Genomic DNA, 25,373 nt, shown 5'->3' on the forward strand with positions numbered 1-25,373 from the left:
GATGCAGACTTCAAAATCATAATAGTTATAGCTGCATTTTCTTATGGTGGGTTACTGCTAAGGAGGTTAATACTGAACCATCTTTAAAAGGAAAAAGAAAGCTAGGTGGGGTAAATCTGTGCAAGGTTCTCTCTCTAACATGTCTTTTTAATTAATTATGAAAAATGTTTTGTTCTTGAGCTGTCCAGCAAATGCACAATAACGTTTGTCATAACTTAGTAGAAAATATTATGTGGATGATGTTTAGAGAATTTAAGGCTCCCTGTATCTGATTCCCTTGTCCATTTGCTATGGCAGAATAGGTTAAGAGCACTTCTTACTTTTGCCCTGGGGTTACTGCACCAATTTCCATCAGTTTGATGCTGCTACTTGCTCATTGATAAGGACTTACCAGTGTTTGAGTCACAACCACAGCAGTCTTTATAATTAAGCATAAAAATAACTGCGTGCCTGACAATGCTATGCTGAAGTGAACATAGTAACAGAGATGGTTTTAATTGTCATTTTAGGTTTCAAAGAGAATGGTGAAGTTAAACAAAGTGAAAGCTTTGAGTATGATTTAATAGGAGTAACAGTACACACAGGGACAGCAGATGGAGGACATTACTACAGTTTTATCAGAGATATTGTGAACCTTCATGCTTACAAAAATAACAAATGGTAAGTAGGTGTTTATAGTGCCAATATTCTTTTAAAGTCGGTTGTATAAGCTTGTTATGAAAAAAACAACATTCTATTTTCTTTCCCCTAATATGGTTCTATATTTATTAATGATTAAAAGTATCTTCATTATTGGCTTCATGCCAACTAAATGAAATGTTCTTTTGTACAAAATTATGTTGAAGTTTCTGGGTAACACTGGGAAAAAGCTAATAGCATTTGCTTTAGGAGCTGCAGTTTTACCTCCTTATTTTTTTAGGTATCTGTTTAATGACGCTGAGGTAAAACCATTTGATTCTACCCAACTTGCCTCTGAATGCTTTGGTGGAGAAATGACAGTAAGTTATTGGTTTTTTTTATGTAGCTTAAAGGAAAATTAAATGCATGTGGTGATGTTACACCTTTTCTGGCATTCACTTTGCTCTCCATTTAATTACAATCATTGGATGTCAGCATATCCTATTCCCTTGCTCACTTATTTAGAATACTCTATTAAACTAAGAATTGTAAGTAAGTTCCATGATTGAGAATGTTATATTTATGTTCAAACTCTTCCCTTAGTTGGGTGCTGCACAACACTGGCCTTTACAGAAGAAATGTACATCATTTATCCATTTTTCCTGGGAAAAAGGTGTTGTAGTCTCAAAGTGAAAACAGAACCATTTGTCTCAAAAAATAAGTAATTTAGAGCAAAGACACGCTGAAAAGAATAAATAAATTAAACAAGACAATAATTTTACAGAAGCATTTCCTTTATTTTCAGTGTACTTTTTGGATAGAAGGGACTAATATTGAAAGGCGCATTACTGATTTTTCAGGGTTATTTCTCTTTTCAAAAAAACATTCCTAAGTTTTGAGGGAGGCAGCCTTGTGTAGAGAAGTGATGCCCAGCTTTACAAAAGAATTCACCTGGCCTTTGCCTGATATCACATTTTCTGTTGGGCAGCCACAAGACTTGTGATAATTTATTGTTGATGAGGATAGGTCAGGGAGATAGTAGTGAAAATGACCATACACTTATTTTTCTAGTTTTGGGAACTCTGATAATTTTTGGCTTCTTCACTTGACTAAAACAACTTGGTTTGGAGATCTGTTTATTTTCAAAACTGGATTGATGGCACCATTGGGAAATATAATGTGTGGCTCAGCCCAAATATCAAAAGGTTCCTGGTCTCAAAGTGTACAATTAAATGGAGAGGGATTGCAGAACGTGATGATACAGAGGGATCTGGATGTCTTGGTACATGAATCACAAAAGGTTAGTATGTAGGTACAGCAAATAATTAGGAAGGCAAATGGAATGTTGGTGTTTATTATAAGGGGGAATGGAATATAAAAGTAGGGAAGTTTACTGCAGCTGTACAGGGCATTGGTGAGACTACATCTGGAATATAGTTTTCAGTTTTGGTCCCCTTATTTGAAAAAAAAAATTGCATTAGGAGCAGTATAGAAAAGGTTCACTAGACTCATTCCTGGGATGAAGGGCTTAACCTATGAAGAAAGGTTGAACAGATTGGGCCTATACCCATTAGATATAGAAGAATGAAAGGTGATCCTATTGCAACATGTAAGATCCAGAGGAGACTTGATAGGGTAGATACCAGGAGGATGTTTCCACTTGTGGGGGAGACTAGAAATAGGAGACACAGCTTAAAAATAAGGGCCCTTTTAAGACTGAGATGATGATTTTTTTTATCCCTTTGGGTCGATAGTATGTGGAATTCTCTTCCCAAGAGAGGAGTGGAGGATGGGTCCTTGAACTTATTCAAGGTAGAGTTAGACAGATTTTTGATGGACCAAGGGAGTCAAGAGTTGTGGGGGGGCAGATGGGAAAGTGGAGTTGAGACAACAATCAGATCAGCCATGATCTTATTGAATGGTGGAGTAGGCTTGAAGAGGCGAATGGCCTACACCTGCAACTAAGTCATATATTCCTTTGCCTCCCCTCAGTTAGCTACTTTCATCCGGGTGGAGATGGTGGTGCTAACTTCAACATTCTGGGCAAGGAGGAGAATAAGCAGCCATGGTCCCTGCTCCTGATTGATATCTAGTGACCTCTACTAGGACGTTCCTAAGTGAGGATCAATTGTTGTGCCCCCTCCCACCATCCCCGCCAACCCCCACCCCCTAATCAAATAGTATGCCAACACTGACCAGCCAGTCTCTTAGATAAGCATTAGAAAATGCTTGGATGTAAGGAATCAACACCTTCAAGTTAGGAGGGAGAACAATTGACTGAAAATATCCTATTTGCCTGTGTTGTACTGTAAAACTAGATTATCTGCCAGGTGCATTCTCATTTTTGGATAAAAATGCCCAAATATTTAATTAAATGTCAATGCCATATTTGGTTCATAACCACTGTATTGAATTTTATCAGTGCAAAAGATCTTTACTACTTTACTATTCCTCTCAACTCTGACAACGTGTCCACAAAATAATTTTGATCCTTTTTGTTTTTCTTTCATCCTGTCCACATAACTGTTTTTCTTCCTTGCAACATTCTCTACAAGCGACCTGTTTGTAGAGTTTAACAGTACCTTTCAGTAATCAGTGCCTTTATTATTTACCCCACTTCCTGGACCCCCACTCCCGGCCAAACATTATCTACACTATTTGGTTTAATCAAGCTTGTTTGCCACCTATTTAATGTCCAGTTAACATTTTCTGTGCAACAAATAGTTACAAACATTTAATATTACACATGTTACTTGTCAAGTTCCAGATATTGAATAATGCGAAAGTTTAATTTAAATTTTCATTTTGTTTAGACCAAGACTTATGATTCTGTCACAGACAAGTTCATGGATTTTTCCTTTGAAAAGGTAAATATTTTGGAGGATAATTAGGATTTAATGTTTATTTTTTTTATTCTTTGAAGATGATGATCATTATCTAGTAGTTGTATATCTCCTGTAATGCTTTTTTAACCCTCTTCCCCACCACCCTCTTTCAGCATTTTGTCTTGCTTTTCTAGATAAAGCATGAGAGTAGTGGAGAGAGGCCCGACTGAGTGTTAGGATAAATGTTTTCACTGACAAGTTCTTTCTAAAGTGTGGCAGGTATACTTGTTCACTTAAGAGAGATAAATAAATTAATTTGTATATCTTCAGTTTTAGTGTGAAAAGACATTTCACCCATAATTTAAATTGTAAATTCTGCCTTGGAACCCATGTCCTGAAAACTAGAGTACGATTTTAATTGTGTTAATCATACTTTTATTGTCCTAATGAGCTTTTTATTCTGCCACTTGTGATATTGACTGACATTGCACATGGGCAGATAAAGACGAAGTGCAGTATTGAGATCAAGCAAAGTGTGGGAGGAAGATGGGGCACAAGCAGATGTAGACAGGGAGGAAGAGAACCATGAGAGAAAGGGGTAAGCAGGTTGAATGGAAAAAAAATAAACCAAGTACTTCCCTACAGTGACTGAGGGATAGCTTCCTTGGTTACCCATGCATATTTTCTAATGACCCAGCAGAGGAGGATTGGTGGATACAGGGCAGTAGCTTTTTGTTTACCAATTTAACAAGGAAACCTGCAGTTTGCAGGGAGCTAAAGTTTCTGCTTGTCACTCCTAAATTGCATGGCTCAAATTGGGATCTCTGAATGTGGAGATAATAGGTGTGAATTTACACCTCAACAGTGTAGACGTTGCTTGTGTTAAGTACCTCTATTATATTTATGTACGTTGTAGGAATACCGTTGATCGTGGCGTATAAGACGACCCCATTTTCTGACCCCAAAAAATTATGTTTTTGCACATACTCAACCTACAAGTCGACGTTCCCCCCGCCCCCCACCCCCCTCCCTTTCAGCCATGAATTGCTATACTTGCAATAGTTAGCCTCAATTTTTCACCCCACCAATGGATGTTTAACTTAGCGGTACCTTATAACTGGGCGCAAGGCATCGAGCGGGTGATACATGCTGTGTTGCGAAGATGTGTAGGATATTAAGGCACACCCACACAGAGCAGGCCCCATGTGATAAAGATGGTGACCACTACACTCATGCTTTCAGTTTACTTTTATATTTGGGGAATAAGTCAACTCCTGCTTTTGGAGGGATCTCTAGAGGCTTCAGACGTCCACTTATAAGCTCACATCTACAGTATTGGATGATACATCAGTTATAGCGGATATCTGTTGTTAAAGGTTTGTTTGTGATAAAATGTGTAATCAGGGAAAATCTAAGCCACTAATGGGAATAAACAAATGGTTTGTAAATTTAATTTTTTAATTCAGTTGAGGACTCTTGTTATTAATTACAGGGACAAAAGTTCATGATGCGCAGATTTGTATGCATGGCTATTCATTGGACTGGTTGCATTTCCATTTAAATATACAGGTCTCCATTAAATGGACTACTATTGATGGCAATGGGTAGTAATTACAGATCGTGAATTGATCTACATTATTCAAAAGCTGAAAAACTTTTGATTTTTGATTATGAAGCCATGTGCAATACTTGCAATAGTTAGCCTCAATTTTTCACCCCACCAATGGATGTTAAACAAATGGTTTGTAAATTTAATTTTTTAATTCAGTTGAGGACTCTTGTTATTAATTACAGGGACAAAAGTTCATGATGCGCAGATTTGTATGCATGGCTATTCATTGGACTGGTTGCATTTCCATTTAAATATACAGGTCTCCATTAAATGGACTACTATTGATGGCAATGGGTAGTAATTACAGATCGTGAATTGATCTACATTATTCAAAAGCTGAAAAACTTTTGATTTACTACTGAAAGGGAGGGGGGTGGGGGGCGGGGGGAACGTCGACTTGTAGGTCGAGTATGTGCAAAAACATAATTTTTTGGGGTCAGAAAATTGTCTGCAACACAATCACCCTTGCCGCCCAGTTGCCTACTACAATGTTGTCTAGGTTCTCCATTCAAGGACTGTCATTTTGGTGAGGTATTGTTACTACTGGCATCTTTGGAACCATTTGCCACATTAGGAGAGGTAGTGAGGAAAACTGAGAGGTGTTGCCAATTATTTTATTTGAGGGAGAAATAAACTGATTTGGAGAAAAGTCATTTTTTTTGCATCGGTTACCTGAGCTTATTCCTAGACCAGAGCGGAGGGTGCTTAAAGGTAATCCTGCACAACTATTTAACTATTAGTTGATGTCCTGTGATGGCGGCCGGTGACTAGTGGAGTTCCGCAGGGGTCAGTGTTGGGACCACAACTTTTCACTTTATACATTAATGATCTAGATGAAGGAATTGAGGGCATCCAGGCCAAGTTTGCAGATGATACAAAGATAGGTGGAGGGACAGGTAGTATTGAGGAGACAGGGAGGCTGCAGAAGGATTTAGACAGGTTAGGAGAATGGGCAAAGAAGTGGCAGATGGAATACAACGTGGGGAAGTGTGAGGTCATGCACCTTGGTAGGAAGAATAGAGGCATAGACTATTTTCTAAATGGGGAGAGAATTCAGAAATCTGGGGTGCAAAGGGACTTGGGAGTTCTAGTCCAGGATTCTCTTAAGGTTAACTTGCAGGTTGAGTCGGTAGTTAGGAAGGCAAATGCAATGTTGGCATTTATTTCGAGAGGACTGGAATATAAAAGTAGGGATGTGCTGCTGAGGCTTTATGTGAGACCACATTTAGAATAGGAAGGACGTTCTGGCCCTGGAGAGGGTCTGGAGGAGGTTCACGAGAACGATCCCAGGAATGAAAGGCTTAACGTATGAGGAATGTTTGAGGGTCTATACTCTATGGAGTTTAGAAGGATGAGGGGGGATCTGATTGAAACTTACAGAATACTGAAAGGCCTGGATAGAGTGGACATGGGGAAGATGTTTCCATTAGTAGGAGAGACTAGGACCTGAGGGCACAGCCTCAAAGCAAAGGGAAGACCTTTTAGAACAGAGATGAGGAGAAACTTCTTTAGCGAGAGTGGTGAATCTGTAGAATTCATTGCCACAGAAGGCTATGGAGGCCATGTCATTGAGTGTATTTAAGATCGAGATAGATAGGTTCTTGATTGGTATGGGGATCAAAGGTTACGGGGAGAAGGCGGGAGAATGGGGTTGAGAAACTTATCAGCCATGATTGAATGGTGGAGCCGACTCAATGGGCCAAATGGCCTAATTTCTGCTCCCATGTCTTATGTTCTTATGGATACAGTACAGACTAAGGCAGGAAATTTGGTAACCCCTACTTGTTGCTTTGTTTTTCCTTTTTGTCCCACCAGTTTCTCTCTTTTGTGGTGCAACTGCTTGTTTTCACATTTTTTTCACACTCCGTGTTATATTCCTTCTTTTCACCTTGTATGGGTGTGGTGGGGAGAATAACTACCTTGCCTTTTGTAGTTGCCTTCCCTTTCTCCTCCAGTCACATATGTTTTCCCACCTACTCCTTTTTCATTGTCCCCAAGCTCTTCACCTTTCAACCATCTTTTCACTCCTACCTCTTCTGCTCTGAACAACCATCCAACTCCATATCATGCCCTTCCCATTGCTTTGTTATCATTCACCTCACCCTTAACCCTTTACCCATTGATCTTTTCTGTCAACAAACCACAAGTGGATAACTAGTTGGCTTCAAAATGCAACCAACGGTCTTTTTGAATATTGAAGTCCCATTAAATGGAGAAAGATTTTGATGTGTCTCTGTTTTCCTCTTTCTCTCCCCACCTCTCTGTTTAATATACTGTTAAAAAATTTTGGAACACAACAAAAGCTGCAACAGATAAATCATCAGACTATTGTCACCATTTTGTGTCTCACAAACTTAGCTTCGGATTCTTTTCAATAAAGATGTTATCTTTAGTAAATATTTTTAATTGGCCCCTTTTTGTTTTCCAAAATTATCTGAAGAAAAGTGCAGGGGCTCTAGAAAAATATCCCACAAGTACGACTGATTGCACCTGGGAAAATTTTATTTTAGTTAAATCCTCATTTTGGATAATAGAAATTTCAGTTACTGATGAAAAAGCTAGTGCACAAAGAAATTTCAAAATATTTTAGATGATTTTATGGGATCTTGATGGCAGGTATATGCAATCACTAATTGATATACTCTATAAAATAGCTGCAATTGTATGGCACCTTTAGCAATGCACTCATCATCCATAAGAGAAACCGATACTGCACTTATGAGTTTTCAATCAAACCTGTTCCCCGTGTACAAACCTAGCGTCATGATTATATACTTTGCCAAGGGAAGAAATGTCTGATGTTTTAGTTTGCTGATGCAGTATTTTGATCTTAGACACACAGCGCATACATGCTGTTTTACAAACGTGTGGACACAGAGGAAGAAAATGGGAAGGAGTACAGCTTTGATGTTTCACCAGAACTTTTGGAGGTATTGTTGTATTTTTCTGACTTGTTGACTCTACTTAATGGAAAAAATGTTGACGGAATAGATTAGAAGTAATGTTTGATAGGTGTACAAAAAAACAAGAAAAGACCATCAAGTCTGCCCCATTATACTGATGGTGCAACCCCATTTACCTTCCACATACCACCTAGTAGTGCTATATCCTGGGAAAGCAAAATAACGTATGGCTGAAAATTTCTAGGAAATCCTTCTACAACCCCCAAAGGTAAACAGACAATTAAACTATATCCAATTTCCTTATTTGAGAAGCAAATCAGGTCCTCTAAAAGCCTGCATTTTTAAAAATAAATAACTCTTGATTAGAAAGCTGTCTTTGTAGAGTAATGGGTTAATGCATATATTAATGAGACCATGATTATATTGATGATTTAACTGTAATATCAGTAGTCAGATGACCAAGAGGCACCAAGAGAGCTAGGAGTCTGCCTCCTGAATACCTTGTGCTTACCCTGAGGTCTTTGTAAATAGTTCTTAATAAAAGTTTTGACGTTAAACTATACCAGCTATCTCAAGCCTGTCAAAGGGAAGCAAAGCCTCATTGAGTTTAGATAAGTGAAGAAAATGATATTTGTGAAACCTCACTGACGCTCGGCAACAACATCAAAAGACACCAAATTGGTCTGTGCCCATTTCTGGGTCGAGAATCATCCGGGTAGGCAGCGAGAGCCCTAACTGGAGGACTCGCGTCACCCTGAAATTGGACCTCAAGCCTCATTAACAATTCTGTGAGCTGCTGGTGACTATTGCATCTTCAAAGGTAGCTAATACATTTCATGAGGATGATTGTCTGGCTGCTTACCCTGCTACCAGTGGTCTCAAGTTGAGTACCAGTATAAGGGTCGTGGTGGATGCTGGAACAGGAAACCAGGGTGGAGGATGATGGTGATGATTGTGGAGTAAGAGAAACACTCTCTTGCTCCTTCTGAATCCAAAGAAAGGCTTCTGTAAGAACTTGGGTAAGGGGAAAAAAACCTGCCTTTAGCTGGCTACAATGGCCGTTGAAGAACCTTGACTGGGGAAGGCTTGACACAAACCCTACTGGTCACGTCTCGCTGTTTGTGAGGGTGACTAAAACAGCTGTTAGGTTCCTTGCACCTGAAAATGAAGGGCCTAATGCCTATTTCAGATGGCCACCAGTGATGACTGGTTGCTCACTCACAATTTTAGGATGTTGGCCCCCAAACCTGGGTCTTACTGCATCAGTTTTATGTCAGTAAAACAGGCACAATGATGTCCAATTTCTAAGCCTTCATCTTTTGTACCTTATCCTTGCAACTAAAAGGTCATAAGCTTTTGTATGCCTTTCTCTGCAGGCTCAATATTCTTCATCAAGTGCAGAAGCTGTATGTGCGAATATACCAAAGACTTACAAGGCCTATGTTTCATGCACATGTTCAATATCCTAGCAAACCCACCTAAAATGATATTTACATGCCATGTATAACCTCACATAATGCACTTTTGAAGAATAATCAGATACCATCCCTGAGCCTCTACCTTGATTTGTTGTGCTTAATTGGGCTTCTGCGTTATATAAATCTGCCTGGCATTTCTCAACCTTGAGTTAAAAGTCATTTATCATATATGAGGTACACTCTCACCTAAGATAATATAAATCAGTCTATAGCCTATTGATTTATGCTGAATTAGAAGAAATGTGCACATAGATTAGTATTAAACCTGAAGTTAATGGTTCCATTTAAGCACTTTTGATCATTAATGAAAATTATCTTTATTATACCGGGTTCAAGTAATTCTTCAGAGCTTGTGCACAAAATTCAAGGGTGATCCTCTAGTGCAGTCCTGAGGGATCACTGCAGTGCTGAATTCTTTTGGATGAGACATTAAATCGAGGCTCCATCTCCCTGCTCAGGTGTATGTAAAACAGGCTTGTCCAACCTTTTTGCGTGGGGGGCAACATTTCAACTTCTTTCTCACTCAAGGGGCCAATGAGCAAATTTTGGAAAGATAAAGTTTGGCAGAACATTAAACATGAATTTTTTTTAAAAGCTGTTGTATGAAAAGAAAATTTGCTGAGCAAAAAATGTCAAAACAATAAATTGATAATTTTTTTTTAAAAAGAGTAATACATAAAGATGACCAATAGAGAGTGAAAGGGTGTAGACCTGTGCATATGTGTGTCCAGCAAAAAATGTCAAAACAATAAACTGATAATTTTTTTTAAATGAGGAACACATAAAGATGACCAATAGGGAGTGAAAGGGTGTATGCATGTGCATCTGTGTGTCCAGCTAACTCCCAGTCTCAGGCGCCCGCTCACTCACCCTTACCCAATGAGAGTGGGTGAAGTGTGTAATGGTGTGTGGGAGTGAGGGTCAATGCAAACCCCAAGACTGGGTGTGAGCCAAACACACACTCTCGCCTCCCTCTCACACACACCTTCGCTCACTCGCTCGACCGCCCTCCCTCACTTGCCCACCCACCAGCCACTCTCACTCATTCGCCCTCACTCACTCGCCCGTCCACCCACCCGCCCTCGCTTGCCTGACCTGCCGCCCACCCTCCCAACCACTCTCGCTTGCCCGGCCACCCACCCACTCACCCTCGCTTGCCCGGCTGCCCACCCACCACCCACCCACCCAACTACTCTTGTTCGCCTGGCCGCCCTCCCATACACCCACCCTTGCACGACAGCCCTCCCTCCCCGCCTTCGCTTGCCCACCTTCACCTGACCAACCACTCTCCCTCCCCAACACCCTCCTCCCCCCACCCTCACCCAACGATCCTCCCTCCCAGCCACCCGCACTTGACCAACGGTCCTCCCTCCCACCCTCACCCACAGCCCACCCTCCCTCCCCCCCAACCACCTGCCCTCGCCCGACGGCCCACCCTCCCTCCTCCCCAACCACCCGACCTCGCCTGAATGTCCAACCTCTCCCCTCCCTCCCAATCACCTGCCCTCGCCTAACGGCCCACCCTCCCCCCTCCCTCCTGACCACCCGCCCTCACCTGACCTCCTTCCATCCCTCCCTCCCACCCACCCTCATCTGCCTGCCGGCCGTTCCTCATTTGCCCTCCCGCCCACCTTCTCGTCCTCGCCCATCCACTCTCTCCACTTCTCTCTCAGCCCACCCACCATTGTCACTTACCCTCACCCACCCTTTGGGTCCCTACCTCCCAGCACTCCTTCACACTCTCTGTCACTCACTCTCACTTACTCTCACTCCACAGGTATTGGGATGCAATGAGAGGGGAAGAGAGATCTGGAGAGTTGGCCTTGGGGGGGTGACCGAACGTGTGTCTACTCTGAGGCTTTGGAAAGCAGTGGGAGCTGGGGCAATGTGGGTTGGAGCCCGGGGCAGGAGGCAAATGCCTGGCCCCGTACGTCCCACAGTCTCTATCTCCAAATATTCGCAGCTGCTTATTTCGCTGCTGCGCCAATTACAACCTGTTACTGTCCCATGTTTGCATCAGCAGCAAATATGGGAGAGAAAAAGGCTGTTTTTACAGGAGTAGCCCCTTGCAGAAATCTGGTACATCCTGGCCAATATGGCCAAAAAAGCCTTAATCGATATCACAAAAAAATAGATTATGTGGTCGTTATCACATTGCTGTTTGTAGAGTTTGCTATGTGCCAATTGGTTGCATGTTTTCTACATTACAGCAGTGACTGCAGTTCTAAAGTATTTCATTGGCTGCAAAGTGCTTTGAGACATCTGGTAGTTATGAAAAGCACTGTATAAATGCAAGTCTTTTTTCCTCTTTCTGCTATTTTGTTGAGACATGCAACATGCTGCACACAAACTGTAATGATAAGTATAAAATGGTGTTGAATATATGCGAATGCAATGAATGTTGCTTTTTAAAAGAATATTAAGGAAAATGCAGTGAACATTTGTTCTTGAACAAATCTCAATTTTAGTGCATAAAAATCTTCATTGCTGCTTCACCTTGAGGATTTTTCTCAGTGACTTTTTTATATTGTAGTGGATCTGGCATGACAACATGCAGTTTCTGCAGGACAAGAACATCTTTGAGCATACCTACTTTGGGTAAGTGCTGTTGGATTGAAATCTGACCTTGCATCAATGTAACTTGTCTAGACTATTGGAGAGTCACATTGGGGGAAAAAAATAATGAAAAAATAAATTCTGTTTTTCCAGTTTTATGTGGCAGTTATGCAGTAGTATCCCTAGCACATTACCAGACCCAAAAGCAGTATCGCTTATGACTGCTAAGGTGAGTGTTGTTTCATAGTTGACTTTTGCAGATAAAACTTCAGAAACAGATATCTCCTTTTCGTATTTAAAATAAAGGATTGTCGAGTCATACATATGATTGTTAACATTGAATGTTTCTTTGATTGTAGCTAAGCACCTCTTTTGTCCTGGAAACATTTATCCATTCCAAAGAAAAGGCAAGTGCAAGTTATTAAATATATTGCAAATAATGTACATGAATAAAATATGAATAAGCAAGGAGCAAGTAAAATAACTACTGCAGCTGCTGGATATCTGAAATAAAAAGTGCTGGAAAAGTTCATCAGGTCTGGCAGCATCTGTGGAGAGAGAAACAGAGTTAACGTTTCAAGACCAATATAACTCTTCGTCGGAATGGAGTATTTATCTTGTTTTTAATTGTAACGTATGAATTTGTTAACTCAATGGAACAGTATATTGCTTTATGAAAACACACAATGTCAAAAATGTAGATATGGCCCCTGGTAGCCTGATAGGTATGAGGGTCATGGTTAATTTCTGGTATGTGGCTAGTTAACCAACATTGGCTAGGGAACCCGTGTGAGTGAGCAGATGTAGGGTGGGGACTGGTGGAAGTAACCATGCTTCATGCTCAGAGTGTTACTTTGTTGCAACTTTAGATAAGGATATTATTGGGATTGGTTGCCAAAATCCCCAGTTCAGATTCATATTTAGAGGCGATTATATATGCCGATGGAGCCACATTATATTGGGAGTTGCTTCCATCAACAGAGGAGTGTTTGGCATGAAACGGTTGGATGTATTGATACAAGAGGAAATACATTTTTCTGTTGGTTTCTGTCACTTCTCAGAATCTAGTATTGTGATCTTGACCATTGAAATGTCTGTTCATGCATTTACTAACCACATCATATTTTGAGGGGACAGGAAATTTAGAATTTATGGATCAACTAATTAACCTTTTGATCTTTTTCCTTCCCTCATAAAGCATCAAGTTTATAAGTTTTAGCTTATGGATGGCATGCCATAACCTGGTATTACAATTCTTTTTTTTCATAGCCCACCATGTTGCAATGGATTGAGCTTTTGACAAAACAATTTAATAACAGCCAGGCAGCTTGTGAGGTGAGGAACCTATCAGATCCATTGGTAACATTCTTTAACTGTTTTAAATGACTGCTTTTAAAGTTCTAAAGGAAAAGAGTTTCTTACTAGATATTTAAACTGTCAGCTGTGATGTTGCTGGAGCTTCACTGCCTATTCTTCATTTGTTATATTCCAGAAACCTCAGAATAACCCCAAGCCACAAAAGGCAGGGAACAACAATTGCAGGATTCTGTCCCTTTAAAACATGGGTCTAGTTGACTCTGCTTGTACATAACTCCACCTTTCTTTTATTCATTTTAGGATTGTTCCTATATATCCAGTTTCTTGTAGATCAATTTAAATCATTTAGTAGGTTTAAAACCTATTTACTTTTATGTTGTAGGAAAATTTCTCCAGCATTCATCTTTGTCTTCAAAAAAACATCTTTTATTGTCTCCAGCTGAGAACAGTCTTTTTTTTTCTCTCTTCAAATCCACACAGCAGCTGACAAACTCATGTCATGCAGCACATATACCAAGTAGTACTAAATCATTAAATGTTGTGCACCCAGTAGGTGACTGTAGCTTCATAGCTCCTAAAGGCAATGCATCTTAAAGTGTTGTGTTTCTACAACGAAAATATGATTGTTCAAGTGACCACAGTCTATTATGTTAATTATGTTTGTTTACTTACTTGAGCTAATCAAAGCAGCTGCATTAACTAGACACATATAAAAAGCAATTAATGAATAGTTTTTTATTCAAAGTTATCATTTATTGACCAACAAGCTCCACAAACTCTCAAGTCACTCAAACAATGTTTTAACAGGATCATTAAGTGAGTATGTTGTTTATTCACACATGGGTAAAGTTAATATAGCCTAAATAGTTTGAAAATTACATAGGTTAGATGAAGAACTAAACTTGTCCATAAAGTAGACCATTGAGTCACTCTAACGATGTGTGGTCATGCACAAGTGAACTATAAAATGTTAAATTAAAAATTTTATGCAATTTAAAATATGAAGTAACATTTTCCTGTTTAATAATTCTCATGAATGCTCTTCTTTCTTCACCTTTGTTCCATATGATACTGTTTTATATCAGAAGAAATTAAAGCATGGAATGAGAAAGGGCCATTCACCAGCCAAGCCTCTTACACAAATCATGTACCTTATCAAGAATTCTATTTAATATCCTTAGAGCACACCCTCATAAAATAGTTCTGATTTCCAATAATAATCAAGTAGAGCTGCAGAGTAGAAGGTGGTACTGCTCAAAAAATGATCAGTATGTACAGGATAAACAAATGCTAATCCTTTTCCCCATTTATGAATGAATAGAACTGATCTGAATTTCCTTGTGGCTTTTCAGTTGTTGCATTTGCTGTGCCTAAAAAGGGTGCACTGAGGTAATTTACATGGAAATGAATATCAGAAACCTATGAAGTCAGATTGCCTGCTCTAGCACTAGGTGCAGTTCAAGGACAAGCTGCTCCCCCAAAAACTGTTTGTGTATTTTTATGAGCCATTATTTACGTCTCGAAAATTCAGACCACTCTTTTTCAAAAAGGTCTTTATTTTTGGCCTTATGAATGAGAGATTTTCAATCTCAAATTGCTGCAGACTGTCTCTTTTGCTCAAGTGATTGACACCTTGTCTGGGGAGGTGATTTTTTTTTTTCTTAACATTGCAACAGTGGCTAAACTTCATGCGCTGTAAGGTGTTTTGGGACGTCCTGTGATCATGAAGGATTCTTTAGAAATATGAGTCTTTTTTGAAAGTAGAAGAGGAGCACCTCTTGTGGCTGCTAAGCATATTTATCTGGCCCTCTTCAGGGCCACTTTCAACTGCTTCACTAACAAAGGGCAGCAGGAATCCTCCTTCAGTCTTTCCATACAATTGCTCCATTCTACAATCCATAAAGACAGAACCCCTGCAGTCAAATCTGCTTCATCCTCCGATCTCCAAATTTTTAGTGTACACATCCACACTTGTTTCCTTTTCATCTACAATAAAGAGTGCCTTATCACTATCAGACTACCCTCTTATCCACTTTTCCCATGGCTACATATCATTGCTCCTAAGTGAATGTCCACTTACGGGAGATTTATAGAGGGACTAAACTGTGTTTCTGGAATATGGTGATGGGAATGATTTGGCCCTCAGACTTCTCGAGCACAGATCCCAAATGGACCTGCTATAGACTGTGAACTCTCCACAGGTGCAGGGACAGCCTGGCTCAGCCTGCCTTCTGGCTCCTGGACAGTCATGGGTAGTGGGCAGAGAACTGTTGTGGGAGTGCTGCTATCCAGAGACAAAGCATCATATTCCATGACCACATTATTCCTGACTTGGAGCCTCTGTGTTACCATGGTAAAGAAATTTCCTTTTCTGAATTATTTAATTTTTTTTGTTAGATTTTTAACGTGTTTGTTCCTACACCTTGGTTTTAATGTGGAACTGAAAATACCTTGTTATAGGGTATCACTTTGACAATGTTGCAACCTAATTTGTTGCTGACATGCCCTCTAAAATCTGCTGAAATGCAAGCTGCTGACAAAAAAACCTGTACCTTAAACAACTACACCTCTTTCCTGACAAATTCAGAATACAGATAATTAGTTGCTTTGTGTATGGATTTTTGAGTTGAATAATCAGCAACACTATATGCCTGATAGTGGGAACTTATTGATGTAATGATATAGTTGCATGTATATATTAATTCCAGTGTTGAGTGTGAAATAGTGAGAATTGTAACATGGAGCTTTTGTTCAAACGCTCTGGATTATTTTGGTATAATTTCAAAATGCTAATTTAGTCTTTTGTCTATACAGTGGTTTTTGGACCGAATGGCGGATGATGACTGGTGGCCAATGCAAATCCTCATTAAGTGTCCAAATCAGATTGTAAGACAGGTATGAAGTGCTTTAGTTCAGTTGGAGTAATTGCAATTAATGACAGTATTTTTCATCATTAAAGCATATTTCACAGAGACTATTTTCCATGGCCATTCTAATTTGTGATATCTTTGTAGTTAATACTTTCAGTAATAAAATTGTTTTGATAAAATTTAAGATGTGATTATAAAATCCTTTCCCTTTACACCTTACTTTGGGCTCTGCAGATGTTCCAGCGTTTATGTATTCATGTGATTCAGAGGCTCCGACCAGTGCATGCACACCTCTATCTGCAACCAGGAATGGAAGATGGGTAATGACAAAATCACTTCTATATTTCTGAATGTATTTTGTAAAGAATAGGTTTTGATTTCCATCTGAAGTAATACCAATGCTCCCTCTCCGCAGCCAAATCCTAATTTTGTTCCAGTATTCTGGAGGATGAGCATAATCTCAAACTCCTTGAATGACTCACCTGCTCTGACTATCGCCTCCTACTCCACCCCCACCTCCTCACCATCCTCACCTCCAATGCCATGTATGAAAAATGCTCAGTTCTTCTCAAACTACTTGCCCACTCTTTTTAGCCATTGCCACTTCCCAGCTCCATCCTTCTCTTGTGCAACCCCAACCCTTCTCTACCTCATTCCGAAAATGCATGCACTAACTTCTGATTCCTACTCCCTCCCTCATTCTTTTTTCAAGCTTCCTGGTGTATACCTAGGTACATAAAATATGAATTTAATATTCTGTAGTTCGAGCCTGTCCAGTTAAAATCCACGCATACTTACAGTATTGGTCTAGCAAGACTGATAATGTTACATGACAAATTTGATTATTTGTATTATAGTTATAGAAGGTTCAACATTTTTCTTAATTATCAAAAGTAAACTTGATAATCTGGTAAATAGCAGTCAACATGGATTCAGGAGAAGAAGACCCTGTCTGATCAATCTCCTTGACTTCTTAGATGTTGCAACCTAAGTGTACTGGAAAGCTCTGCATGGTCTACCATGACTTACAAAAGGCCTTTGATAATGTTCCACACAAGAGGTATTTGAAATTTACAGTGCAAATGGTGTCCATTTGACACATTGTGCCTATATGGTTTTCAGAGCCCCTGGAAACCACCTCCATGGATTTAAAATAAATTCTATGGAGGTGAAGGAACATAGCCTTCTTAAGCTTTTACTGACCAACCCTTCTCCAGAAAGCAGATTAGTTACCCTCCTCCATTGGGGTCAGGTTTGAGACTTAATATTTTTTTGCTTCCCACCTATCCTTTGGGGTTAAAATTCTCCCTACATGTATGCAGAGCAATAATCAACAATGCCTATAGCGCAGAACTGTATAGCTAAGATAGTCAAATTATTACATTAAATTCATAGTGCTTTGGTCAGACGGCACCTTGAATACTGATGGTTGAAATGCACATTAGATGTTGAAGTGCTGGAGGCAGAGAACATCTGTGAGACTGATCCGCCAAAGACCTGACATATGATGGAAGACTTAAGAAGCTTGGGCTTTTTAGCCTTGTAAGGTTTCTGAGAGGTGATGTTGTAATAGAGAGATCAGGAAACATGGAAAAAAAGCTGAAATATTGGTTTAAATTGTAAATGTGGAACAAGAAACCACAGGTTTAAACAATTAAAAGATAAATTTAGGACTGATATGATTACTTTTTGCTTCGTCCAAGATTTATGAATGTGTGGGGCAAATTTTCAGTCAGTGGTGGAGATTTAAGAAATAGTTGCATGCTGCAGTGGGCAGGACAGTAGCATTTGTCTGGGTGATTGGATTAAGAATGACCAAATGGCTTTCTTGGTTAATGATCTTGTGAATCAGACCTTCATCTGGTTCCTTTTACACAGCTTTGCCTGCTTTGAGGATCCATGTGTATACGGTGTCAGGGGTAAAATTCAAATTTCTAGACTCGCTTGACACTTGAAAAACAAGTATCTAGGCCCATATTTTGAGCTTGCATAAATAATTTGTTCCCATTTGCATACCTTTGTTTTTATATAAACCTGGATCTCGTGACATCTCCATTTCTCTGGTGAAAAAAAGTTCTTTCTGTGGAATTTCATTTCATAGCTTGCAGCTTCAGGTCTCGGATTACCCTGGTACTGCTGTAATGAATCTCTCCTCTTGGAAGGAGAGTGATCTTATGATAATTTATTAGAATTGTTTGAGGAGGTAACAAGCAGGATAGATAAAGGAGAACTAGCAGATCTAATATATTTGGATTTCGATAAGGTGCAGCACGTAAGGCTACTTAATAAGATAAGAGCCCATGGTGTTGGGGGTAGTATATTAGCATGGATAGAAGATTGTCTAACTAATAGAAAACAGAGAGTTGGGATAAGGGGGGCATTTTTAGGATGGCAACCTGTAACTAGTGGAGTGCCACAGGGATCAGTGCTGGGGCCTCAGTTGTTTACAAAATATATTAATGATTTAGATGAAGGAATTGAATGTACTATCACCAAATTTGTGGATGATACAAAAATAGGTGGGAGGCAAGTGGTGAGGATGACACAAAGAGCCTACAAAGGGATATAAACAGGTTAAGTGAGTGGGCAAAAAAGTGGCAGATGGAATATAATGTGGGAAAATGTGAGATTATGCACTTTGGCAAGAAGAATAGAGGAGATGAATATTATTTAAATGGAGAAAGACTGTGGAAGGCTGCAGCATAGAGGGATTTTGGAGTCCTCATGCATGAATCCCAAAAAGCTAAAATACAAGTTCAACAGGTAATAAGGAAGGCAAATGGAATGTTGGCCTTTATTTCAAAGGGAATGGAGCATAAAAATAAGCAAATCTTGCTAAAGCTACACAAGTGCTTGTTAGACCACACCTAGAATACTCTGAACAGTTTTGGTCCCCTTATCTAAGGAAAAATAGACCGGCATTGGAGGCAGTCCAGAGAAGGTTCACTAGGCTTTTTCCGGGTATGAGGAGGTATTGAGTAGGTTGAGCCTGTGCTCATTGGAGTTGAGAAGAATAAGAGGTGACCTTATTGAAACTATAAGATTCTTAGGGGGCTTGACAGGGTGGATGCTGAGAGGTTCTTTCTCTTTGAGGGAGAGTCTAGGACCAGGGGGCATAATCTCCGAGTGAGGGATTGTCCATTTAAAACAGAGATGGGGAGGAATTTCTTCTCTGAGGGTAGTTAATCTGTGGAATTCTTTACTACAGGGGGCTGTAGTGGCTGGGCTGTTAAGTATATTCAAGGCTGAGATAGACAGATTTTTAATCAGTAAGGGAATCAAGGGTTCTGGGGAGAAGGCAGGAAAGTGGATTTGAGGATTACCAGATCAGCCATGATCTCATTGAATGGCGGAGCAGACTTAATGGGCCAAATGGCCTACTTCTGCTCCTACGTCTTATGGTCTTATGATCAAAATTTCACACCCAATCAAATTATGGTCTTTTCCATGTGAATTAAATCAAGTTAATGTAATCTCTTGGTCAAAACCTATGTCCTCAAGTTGCTAACAATGTTGAGAACATCATGTTGATTAACTAAAACAAAAATAAAAATACCTGGAAAAACTCAGCAGGTCTGACAGCATCTGCGGAGAGGAACATAGTTAACGTTTCGAGTCGGTATGACTCTTCAACAGAACTAAGGAAAAATAGAAAAGAGGTGAAATATAAACTGGTTTAAGGTGGGGTGGGACAGGTAGAGCTGGATAGAGGACCAGTGATAGGTGGAGATTGCCAAAAGATATCATAGACAAAAGGACAAAGAGGTGTTGAAGGTGGTGATATTATCAAAGGAATGTGCTTATAGGTTTAAGGGTAGAAAGCAGGACGAGCAAGGTACAGATAGCCCTAGTGGGGGTGGGGTGGGGGGAAGGGATCAAAATAGGCTAAAAGTTAGAGATAAAACAATGGATGGAAATACATTTAAAAATATTGGAAATAGGTGGGAAAAGAAAAATCTATATAAATTATTGGGAAAAAGGGGGATCGGAAAGGGGGTGGGGATGGAGGAGAGAGTTCATTATCTAAAATTGTTGAACTCACTATTCAGTCCAGAAGGCTGTAAAGTGCCTAGTCGGAAGATGAGGTGCTGTTCCTCCAGTTTGCATTGAGCTTCACTGGAACATTGCAGCAGGCCAAGGATGGACATGTTGAAATAGCAGGCAACAGGGAGGTCTGGGTCATGCTTGCGGACAGACCGAAGGTGTTCCGCAAAGCGGTCACCCAGTCTGCATTTGGTCTTTCCAATGTAGAGGAAACCGCTTGATTAACTATTTTTACTGATCAATAACCACATCTAAACTCCTTTTTATATTGCTCCAGGATAACTATTCATACACAGTTTAGCAAACATGTGTATTGCTTCAGTTTATGAACATTAAATTCTATCTCCTATTAAATGATCCCCTAATTTACCCAGATATCTGAGTACTTTTAATCTTATTAGTCCTTTGGGTACCTAGCTAGTTATTACCCTTGGTAGTTACATGTTAATAGAGCTGATCACTGACTGGCACTCAGCATCAAGAGCAACTCTGTAATGTCATTATTGAAGCCAAAACGTAGATGACCTGGTTGAAATAATGGGATCAACTGATGGGTGTTCTCACCCAAGTCTAGAAAGCAGAAAAAAAAATCCTAGAGAGTTATGTTGATCACTGAGAATGACTACACCAGCTGGGATGCTGCAGGGAGCTGATATAGCACATTAGTTTGAGTATCAACCATCAGTCCGCTCCAACAGGCATTATTTAAGAGTCAGTACTAACTCCAGCTGTAGTGATAAGTGATCTTTGAAATAAAAATCCAAAACTGCCGCTTACTGCATTAACATTACATAGTTCAAATCCTACCTGAGACATTGATGCCATCCTCATTGGGTATTTACTTTCATCCGGTTTCTGTTGGCTGCACACTTGTTTATTTGTGGAATACCCACATGTGAATCTATATGTGAGCTTTGCAGTCAAAATATTGCTCAGATTCTGTTCCCCTGATAGGATTATAGATCTGTGTCATGGAGCAAGAGATTTCTCTATGAATTGCATCTTTCTCATTCATTGCTTGTATCTATTAGATTAGAGAGAGCAATACTTATTCTCATTGCCCACTTTTGGCTAATGTTATCAATTGGATCGGCTAAACGTACCTTCTGTGATTCAGTGGCATCAGTCTCTCCCATAAGTGTCTTGCTTTTATCAGAGTTGATCCACACTGCCCAACATTGTACAGTAGTGTGACCTGGAGGTTGTGACAGTAGATTCCCCTTTGTATATTGAACCAGATGCCCATGTCTTTTGTACAGTTACAGTCCAGCAGAGCAGTTGACACTGGATGAGGTGAGACTTGGCTGAATTAAGTTGCTTTATTGTACAGTAAGGTGATCATAGACAACAATAATTATCAGATTTACTTAGTTCAGTTGATACACCTTAACTCACACAACACTGTTTAAACAAAGCAACTGTTATACTATCCCATTTCAGTGGTTTACTTTGCTTGATTTAAACAGACTTGATTTCTATGCATTCTGACCCTTTGGACCAACATTTTCCAGTTCAACACCTTTTCTGCTGCTGTTTTGGTGCCTGTTTCTTCTCTGCCCATGAAATGGGATAAGACTAATGGATCTTCCACCACAAGGGCAAAGTTTACTTTCCCAGCTCCAGGCAAACTAATGAATCATTTATTATTTAGTTTCAGAGGAAAACAACTTTGCTGTGTAAACTGCCCCTCATCAGGGTGTCTTGTTTTAAATTCATGAGAATATATGCATTGCATTTAAAAATTCAGCATTAAAAGTAATTCTTTCTGAATCAGTTTTGTGGCAAAATGGCCGCAAAACGTTTTTCAAATAAGAAGCATGTTGCAGATATCCTCTAAATAAAATACCCAGTTAGCACTTGCCTATCATTGTTAAAGTGAAAGTAAACATTTATATCCTCGGCATCTCTTGGCAGCACAAGCTCACCAACTCTGAGGTCCTGGAGCATGCTGATAGCATCAGCATAAACTTATTACTAAGCCAACAACATCTGCGATGGCTCAGCCATGTTCATCGGATGGATGCCAGCCTGATTTCCAAAGACCTTAAGTACAGTGAACTGGCCACTGGGTCAGGACCTGCTGGACATCCGTAACTCCGCTGCAAGGACATCTGCAAGTGAGACATGTAGGTGATGGACAGCGGCATGGACAACTGGGAGATGGCCATGACTTCTGGAGGTTGGCTGTTCAGGGGGTCATTAGAAGAGGCGAGGAGAAATTGAAAGCCCAGCTGGCTGAGAAGAGGGCCCAGAGAAAACAGAGCTTAGTGAATCTTGCACCTTCTCAGCCTGCTGCCTTAATCTGCAGCAGGTGCAGCAGAGACTCCCATTGATTGAGGCTCCTGAGACACACCAGGGGATGTTTAACACACAGTTTACCACAAAGCCGCAGACTCATTGTCTCATGAGACAGAAGGCTGCCAGCGACCTTTTATGCTTGCACCTTTATTATTATGGCTTCTGGTACTTGGCTGTGCTGTAGTGTTCAGTTTTCCTGGGGGAAAAAAATGAATGAAATCTAGCAGCAGCGTGTCTTTCACGGTTATTGAAGGAAGCGACTTGGGTTCAGTACCATCATATAATAGCAGCTACACATTAAAGCAGTGTTGCATTTGTGATTCTCCCCATTAGTAATGAAAGCATATTCTAATTGTATGTTGGCATGTTTCAAAAAAGAATGAAAACACTACCAGATTCTGATACAGACAGGGCTATATTTTATTTTTTTTGAGCAGTAATGGCATATGTTCATTGTTGTAAAGTCAGTGCAAACTTTTTTAATAAGCCTTAGCTATTCAGGTAAGGTCCAACTGCTCATTATTGCCTCCTGAAGTATTTTTAGTCGTGGAATTTGTGGCTAATAGAAATGGCTTCCCTATGGGAATGTTGATTTCTTCTGTCATTTTAGCATGGTTCTGTTTTTTTTAAATGTAGTTGGAAATTTCTCCTTTCATAAAAAGTGGTTACAGGAATCTGCTAAAGTACTAATTGGTTGCCTAATGTTAATTGATCTTCCATCTTCAGCTGTACATAATATTGAGGATGTAATGGAATATCATGAAAGCATTACTGACTTTTGTAGAAGGTCTCTAATCTTGATTTCTTGCACATAAGCCTATTATGAAATGTAGTTCCTGTGCTAGAAAATTATTTTCATGTGTTGAGAGTGTAATTTTTGGCAATCATTTTACAAGTATTAATTGCATTTGGGATAAGTGGAAGCATCCACCTAATAACTGTTAGGAAGGGAAAGATCACGCCATGATTAATTATGAGCGTTTATTTCCAGGTGAATAATTAAAAATCTTCAGTTTAAAAATTTAAATGCAACTGTAAAGTCATTACTTATTTAGCATTTTATTGCATTTGAATACTGTTCACTGATCTGGACAATGCAGTTAACATATCTTAATCTGTGCTTTTGTAGCTCTGATGACATGGATGGTCCAGTAGAAGATATTGGAAGTCGTTCATGTGTAACTAGGTTTGTGAAGACACTGTTGTCTATTATGGAGCACGGAGTCAAACCTCACAGCAAACATCTCACCGAGTATTTTGCGTTCTTGTTTGAGTTTGCCAAAATGGGAGAGGAAGAGGTAAATTAAACAGATGCATACAGTCTTTAAACAGCATTGTAGGGAGGAGTAATTAGATGTTTTACACCATTTTTCCATATAACTCTACTAACTGTTGTTTGTTTCAGAGCCAGTTTCTTTTGTCATTACAAGCTGTATCGACAATGGTACATTTTTACATGGGAACAAAGGGACCAGAAAATGTAAGAATTTTTCAACTATTCACAACAAACATGAGGCTCATAATGTACTATTATACAACTGTTTTTCTAAGTTTGAGTGTTTCATTCTAATGTCTGGTAGTCATATATTTTAATTTCTTAATTTAATTAACTTACCAAAGCTAGGTTTTTTAGTTCCTTATTGTTGAGTTTCCTTTTAGTATGGGACTCAATTTTGCAGTCACTTCTGAAGTTATATTTCATGCTAAATTCTCTCTTTTTGGAAAATACACACAAGAAATATTAGGACACAATTTTTAACATGCAGTATTGTTGACCATAGTGTTTCCATTAAAGGAATGATACAAATATATAACTTAAATGATTAGTTATAGGATTGAATAAGAGACAACTCTCATTCATAATGAAAAAAGTTCTGAACTTTTGTATCACTTACATTTTTATATGTTTGTTAAAATTTTTAGCAGTTTCCCCAGCCACAAGTTGAGGTATTATCTGAAGAAGAAGGTGAGGAAGAAGAAGAGGAGGAAGATATTTTATCTTTAACAGAAGAGAAATACCGTCCTGCAGCACTGGAGAAAATGATTGCCTTGATTGCACTTCTAGTAGAACAATCTCGTTCCGAAAGGTAAGGCCTATACATAGATTCATCCAGAAAGAGCAATTGCCTGCTCCTTTCTCCTACCAGCTTTTATTGTTAAGCATTTGTTATATATTACAAAATTAAATTAAAGTATTGCTCTTTGTATTTGTAAATATTTAACCTTTTTTTTAAAAAATGAGCTATCTGTGTTAAATTGTTTTGATTCTAGGAGATATCAAAAGTAAATTAACTACCTGTGTTTTTTTCAATTGCCATGAATATGTCATTTATTTACAAACTGTAAATTCACTGGTGCTTCTGTTTTCAAGTGCAATCATTTGAATATGACAGTAAAGTAATAGGTCCACCTTTTAATTTGCACTTTATAAAATGTTGTAGTATCTGATTTATCAGGAAATGAAGATTTATAATACCAAACTGTACCATTCTTGTGTTTAAACCCAGTCTTAATATCCAGCACTCAACACTAGCAGTTGCCGTTTCTAATTCTTTCTTTTTTAAATAGGCATCTTACATTGTCGCAGAATGACATGGCTGCCTTGACAGGAGGCAAGGTATCGTCAATAGACGTAGAACTGGTGATATATATTTCTTTATTTCTTCTAGCAATCCTTGTGTAAGATTTCAGTGACAGCATAGGATTACAGCAAAAACCTGTTCTTCAAATATGTTACAGAATTGAACAGGAAATTGTCAATCCTCTATTATTTAAAACATAATGAAATTGTTGGGCATATGTTGTCTGTGCACATTGGAATCCTGTAACTATTGCATCACACTTATCCATCT

General features: G+C 39.3%; 1 protein-coding gene across 6 annotated transcripts in view; it reads left to right on the forward strand.

Annotated features, from left to right (window-relative positions):
* usp34 (ubiquitin specific peptidase 34) overlaps positions 1 to 25,373 on the forward strand; it is a 269,588-nt gene that overhangs the window by 184,281 nt on the left and 59,934 nt on the right. For 4 of the 6 annotated variants that reach the window (XM_041211861.1, XM_041211870.1, XM_041211879.1 and 1 more), the window contains 14 exons: positions 510 to 660; positions 920 to 998; positions 3,432 to 3,485; positions 7,890 to 7,985; positions 11,970 to 12,034; positions 12,146 to 12,221; positions 12,352 to 12,399; positions 13,262 to 13,327; positions 16,124 to 16,204; positions 16,414 to 16,499; positions 23,651 to 23,819; positions 23,927 to 24,001; positions 24,445 to 24,608; positions 25,090 to 25,162. In XM_041211861.1, the coding sequence (XP_041067795.1) occupies positions 510 to 660; positions 920 to 998; positions 3,432 to 3,485; positions 7,890 to 7,985; positions 11,970 to 12,034; positions 12,146 to 12,221; positions 12,352 to 12,399; positions 13,262 to 13,327; positions 16,124 to 16,204; positions 16,414 to 16,499; positions 23,651 to 23,819; positions 23,927 to 24,001; positions 24,445 to 24,608; positions 25,090 to 25,162 (1,283 nt within the window). The remainder of the gene's footprint in view (positions 1 to 509; positions 661 to 919; positions 999 to 3,431; positions 3,486 to 7,889; positions 7,986 to 11,969; positions 12,035 to 12,145; positions 12,222 to 12,351; positions 12,400 to 13,261; positions 13,328 to 16,123; positions 16,205 to 16,413; positions 16,500 to 23,650; positions 23,820 to 23,926; positions 24,002 to 24,444; positions 24,609 to 25,089; positions 25,163 to 25,373) is intronic. The other 2 variants (XM_041211887.1, XM_041211902.1) reach the window with 1 other exon arrangement.

Source organism: Carcharodon carcharias, chromosome 2 (genome assembly GCF_017639515.1).
Source record: "Carcharodon carcharias isolate sCarCar2 chromosome 2, sCarCar2.pri, whole genome shotgun sequence".
Lineage (NCBI taxonomy): Eukaryota > Metazoa > Chordata > Chondrichthyes > Lamniformes > Lamnidae > Carcharodon > Carcharodon carcharias.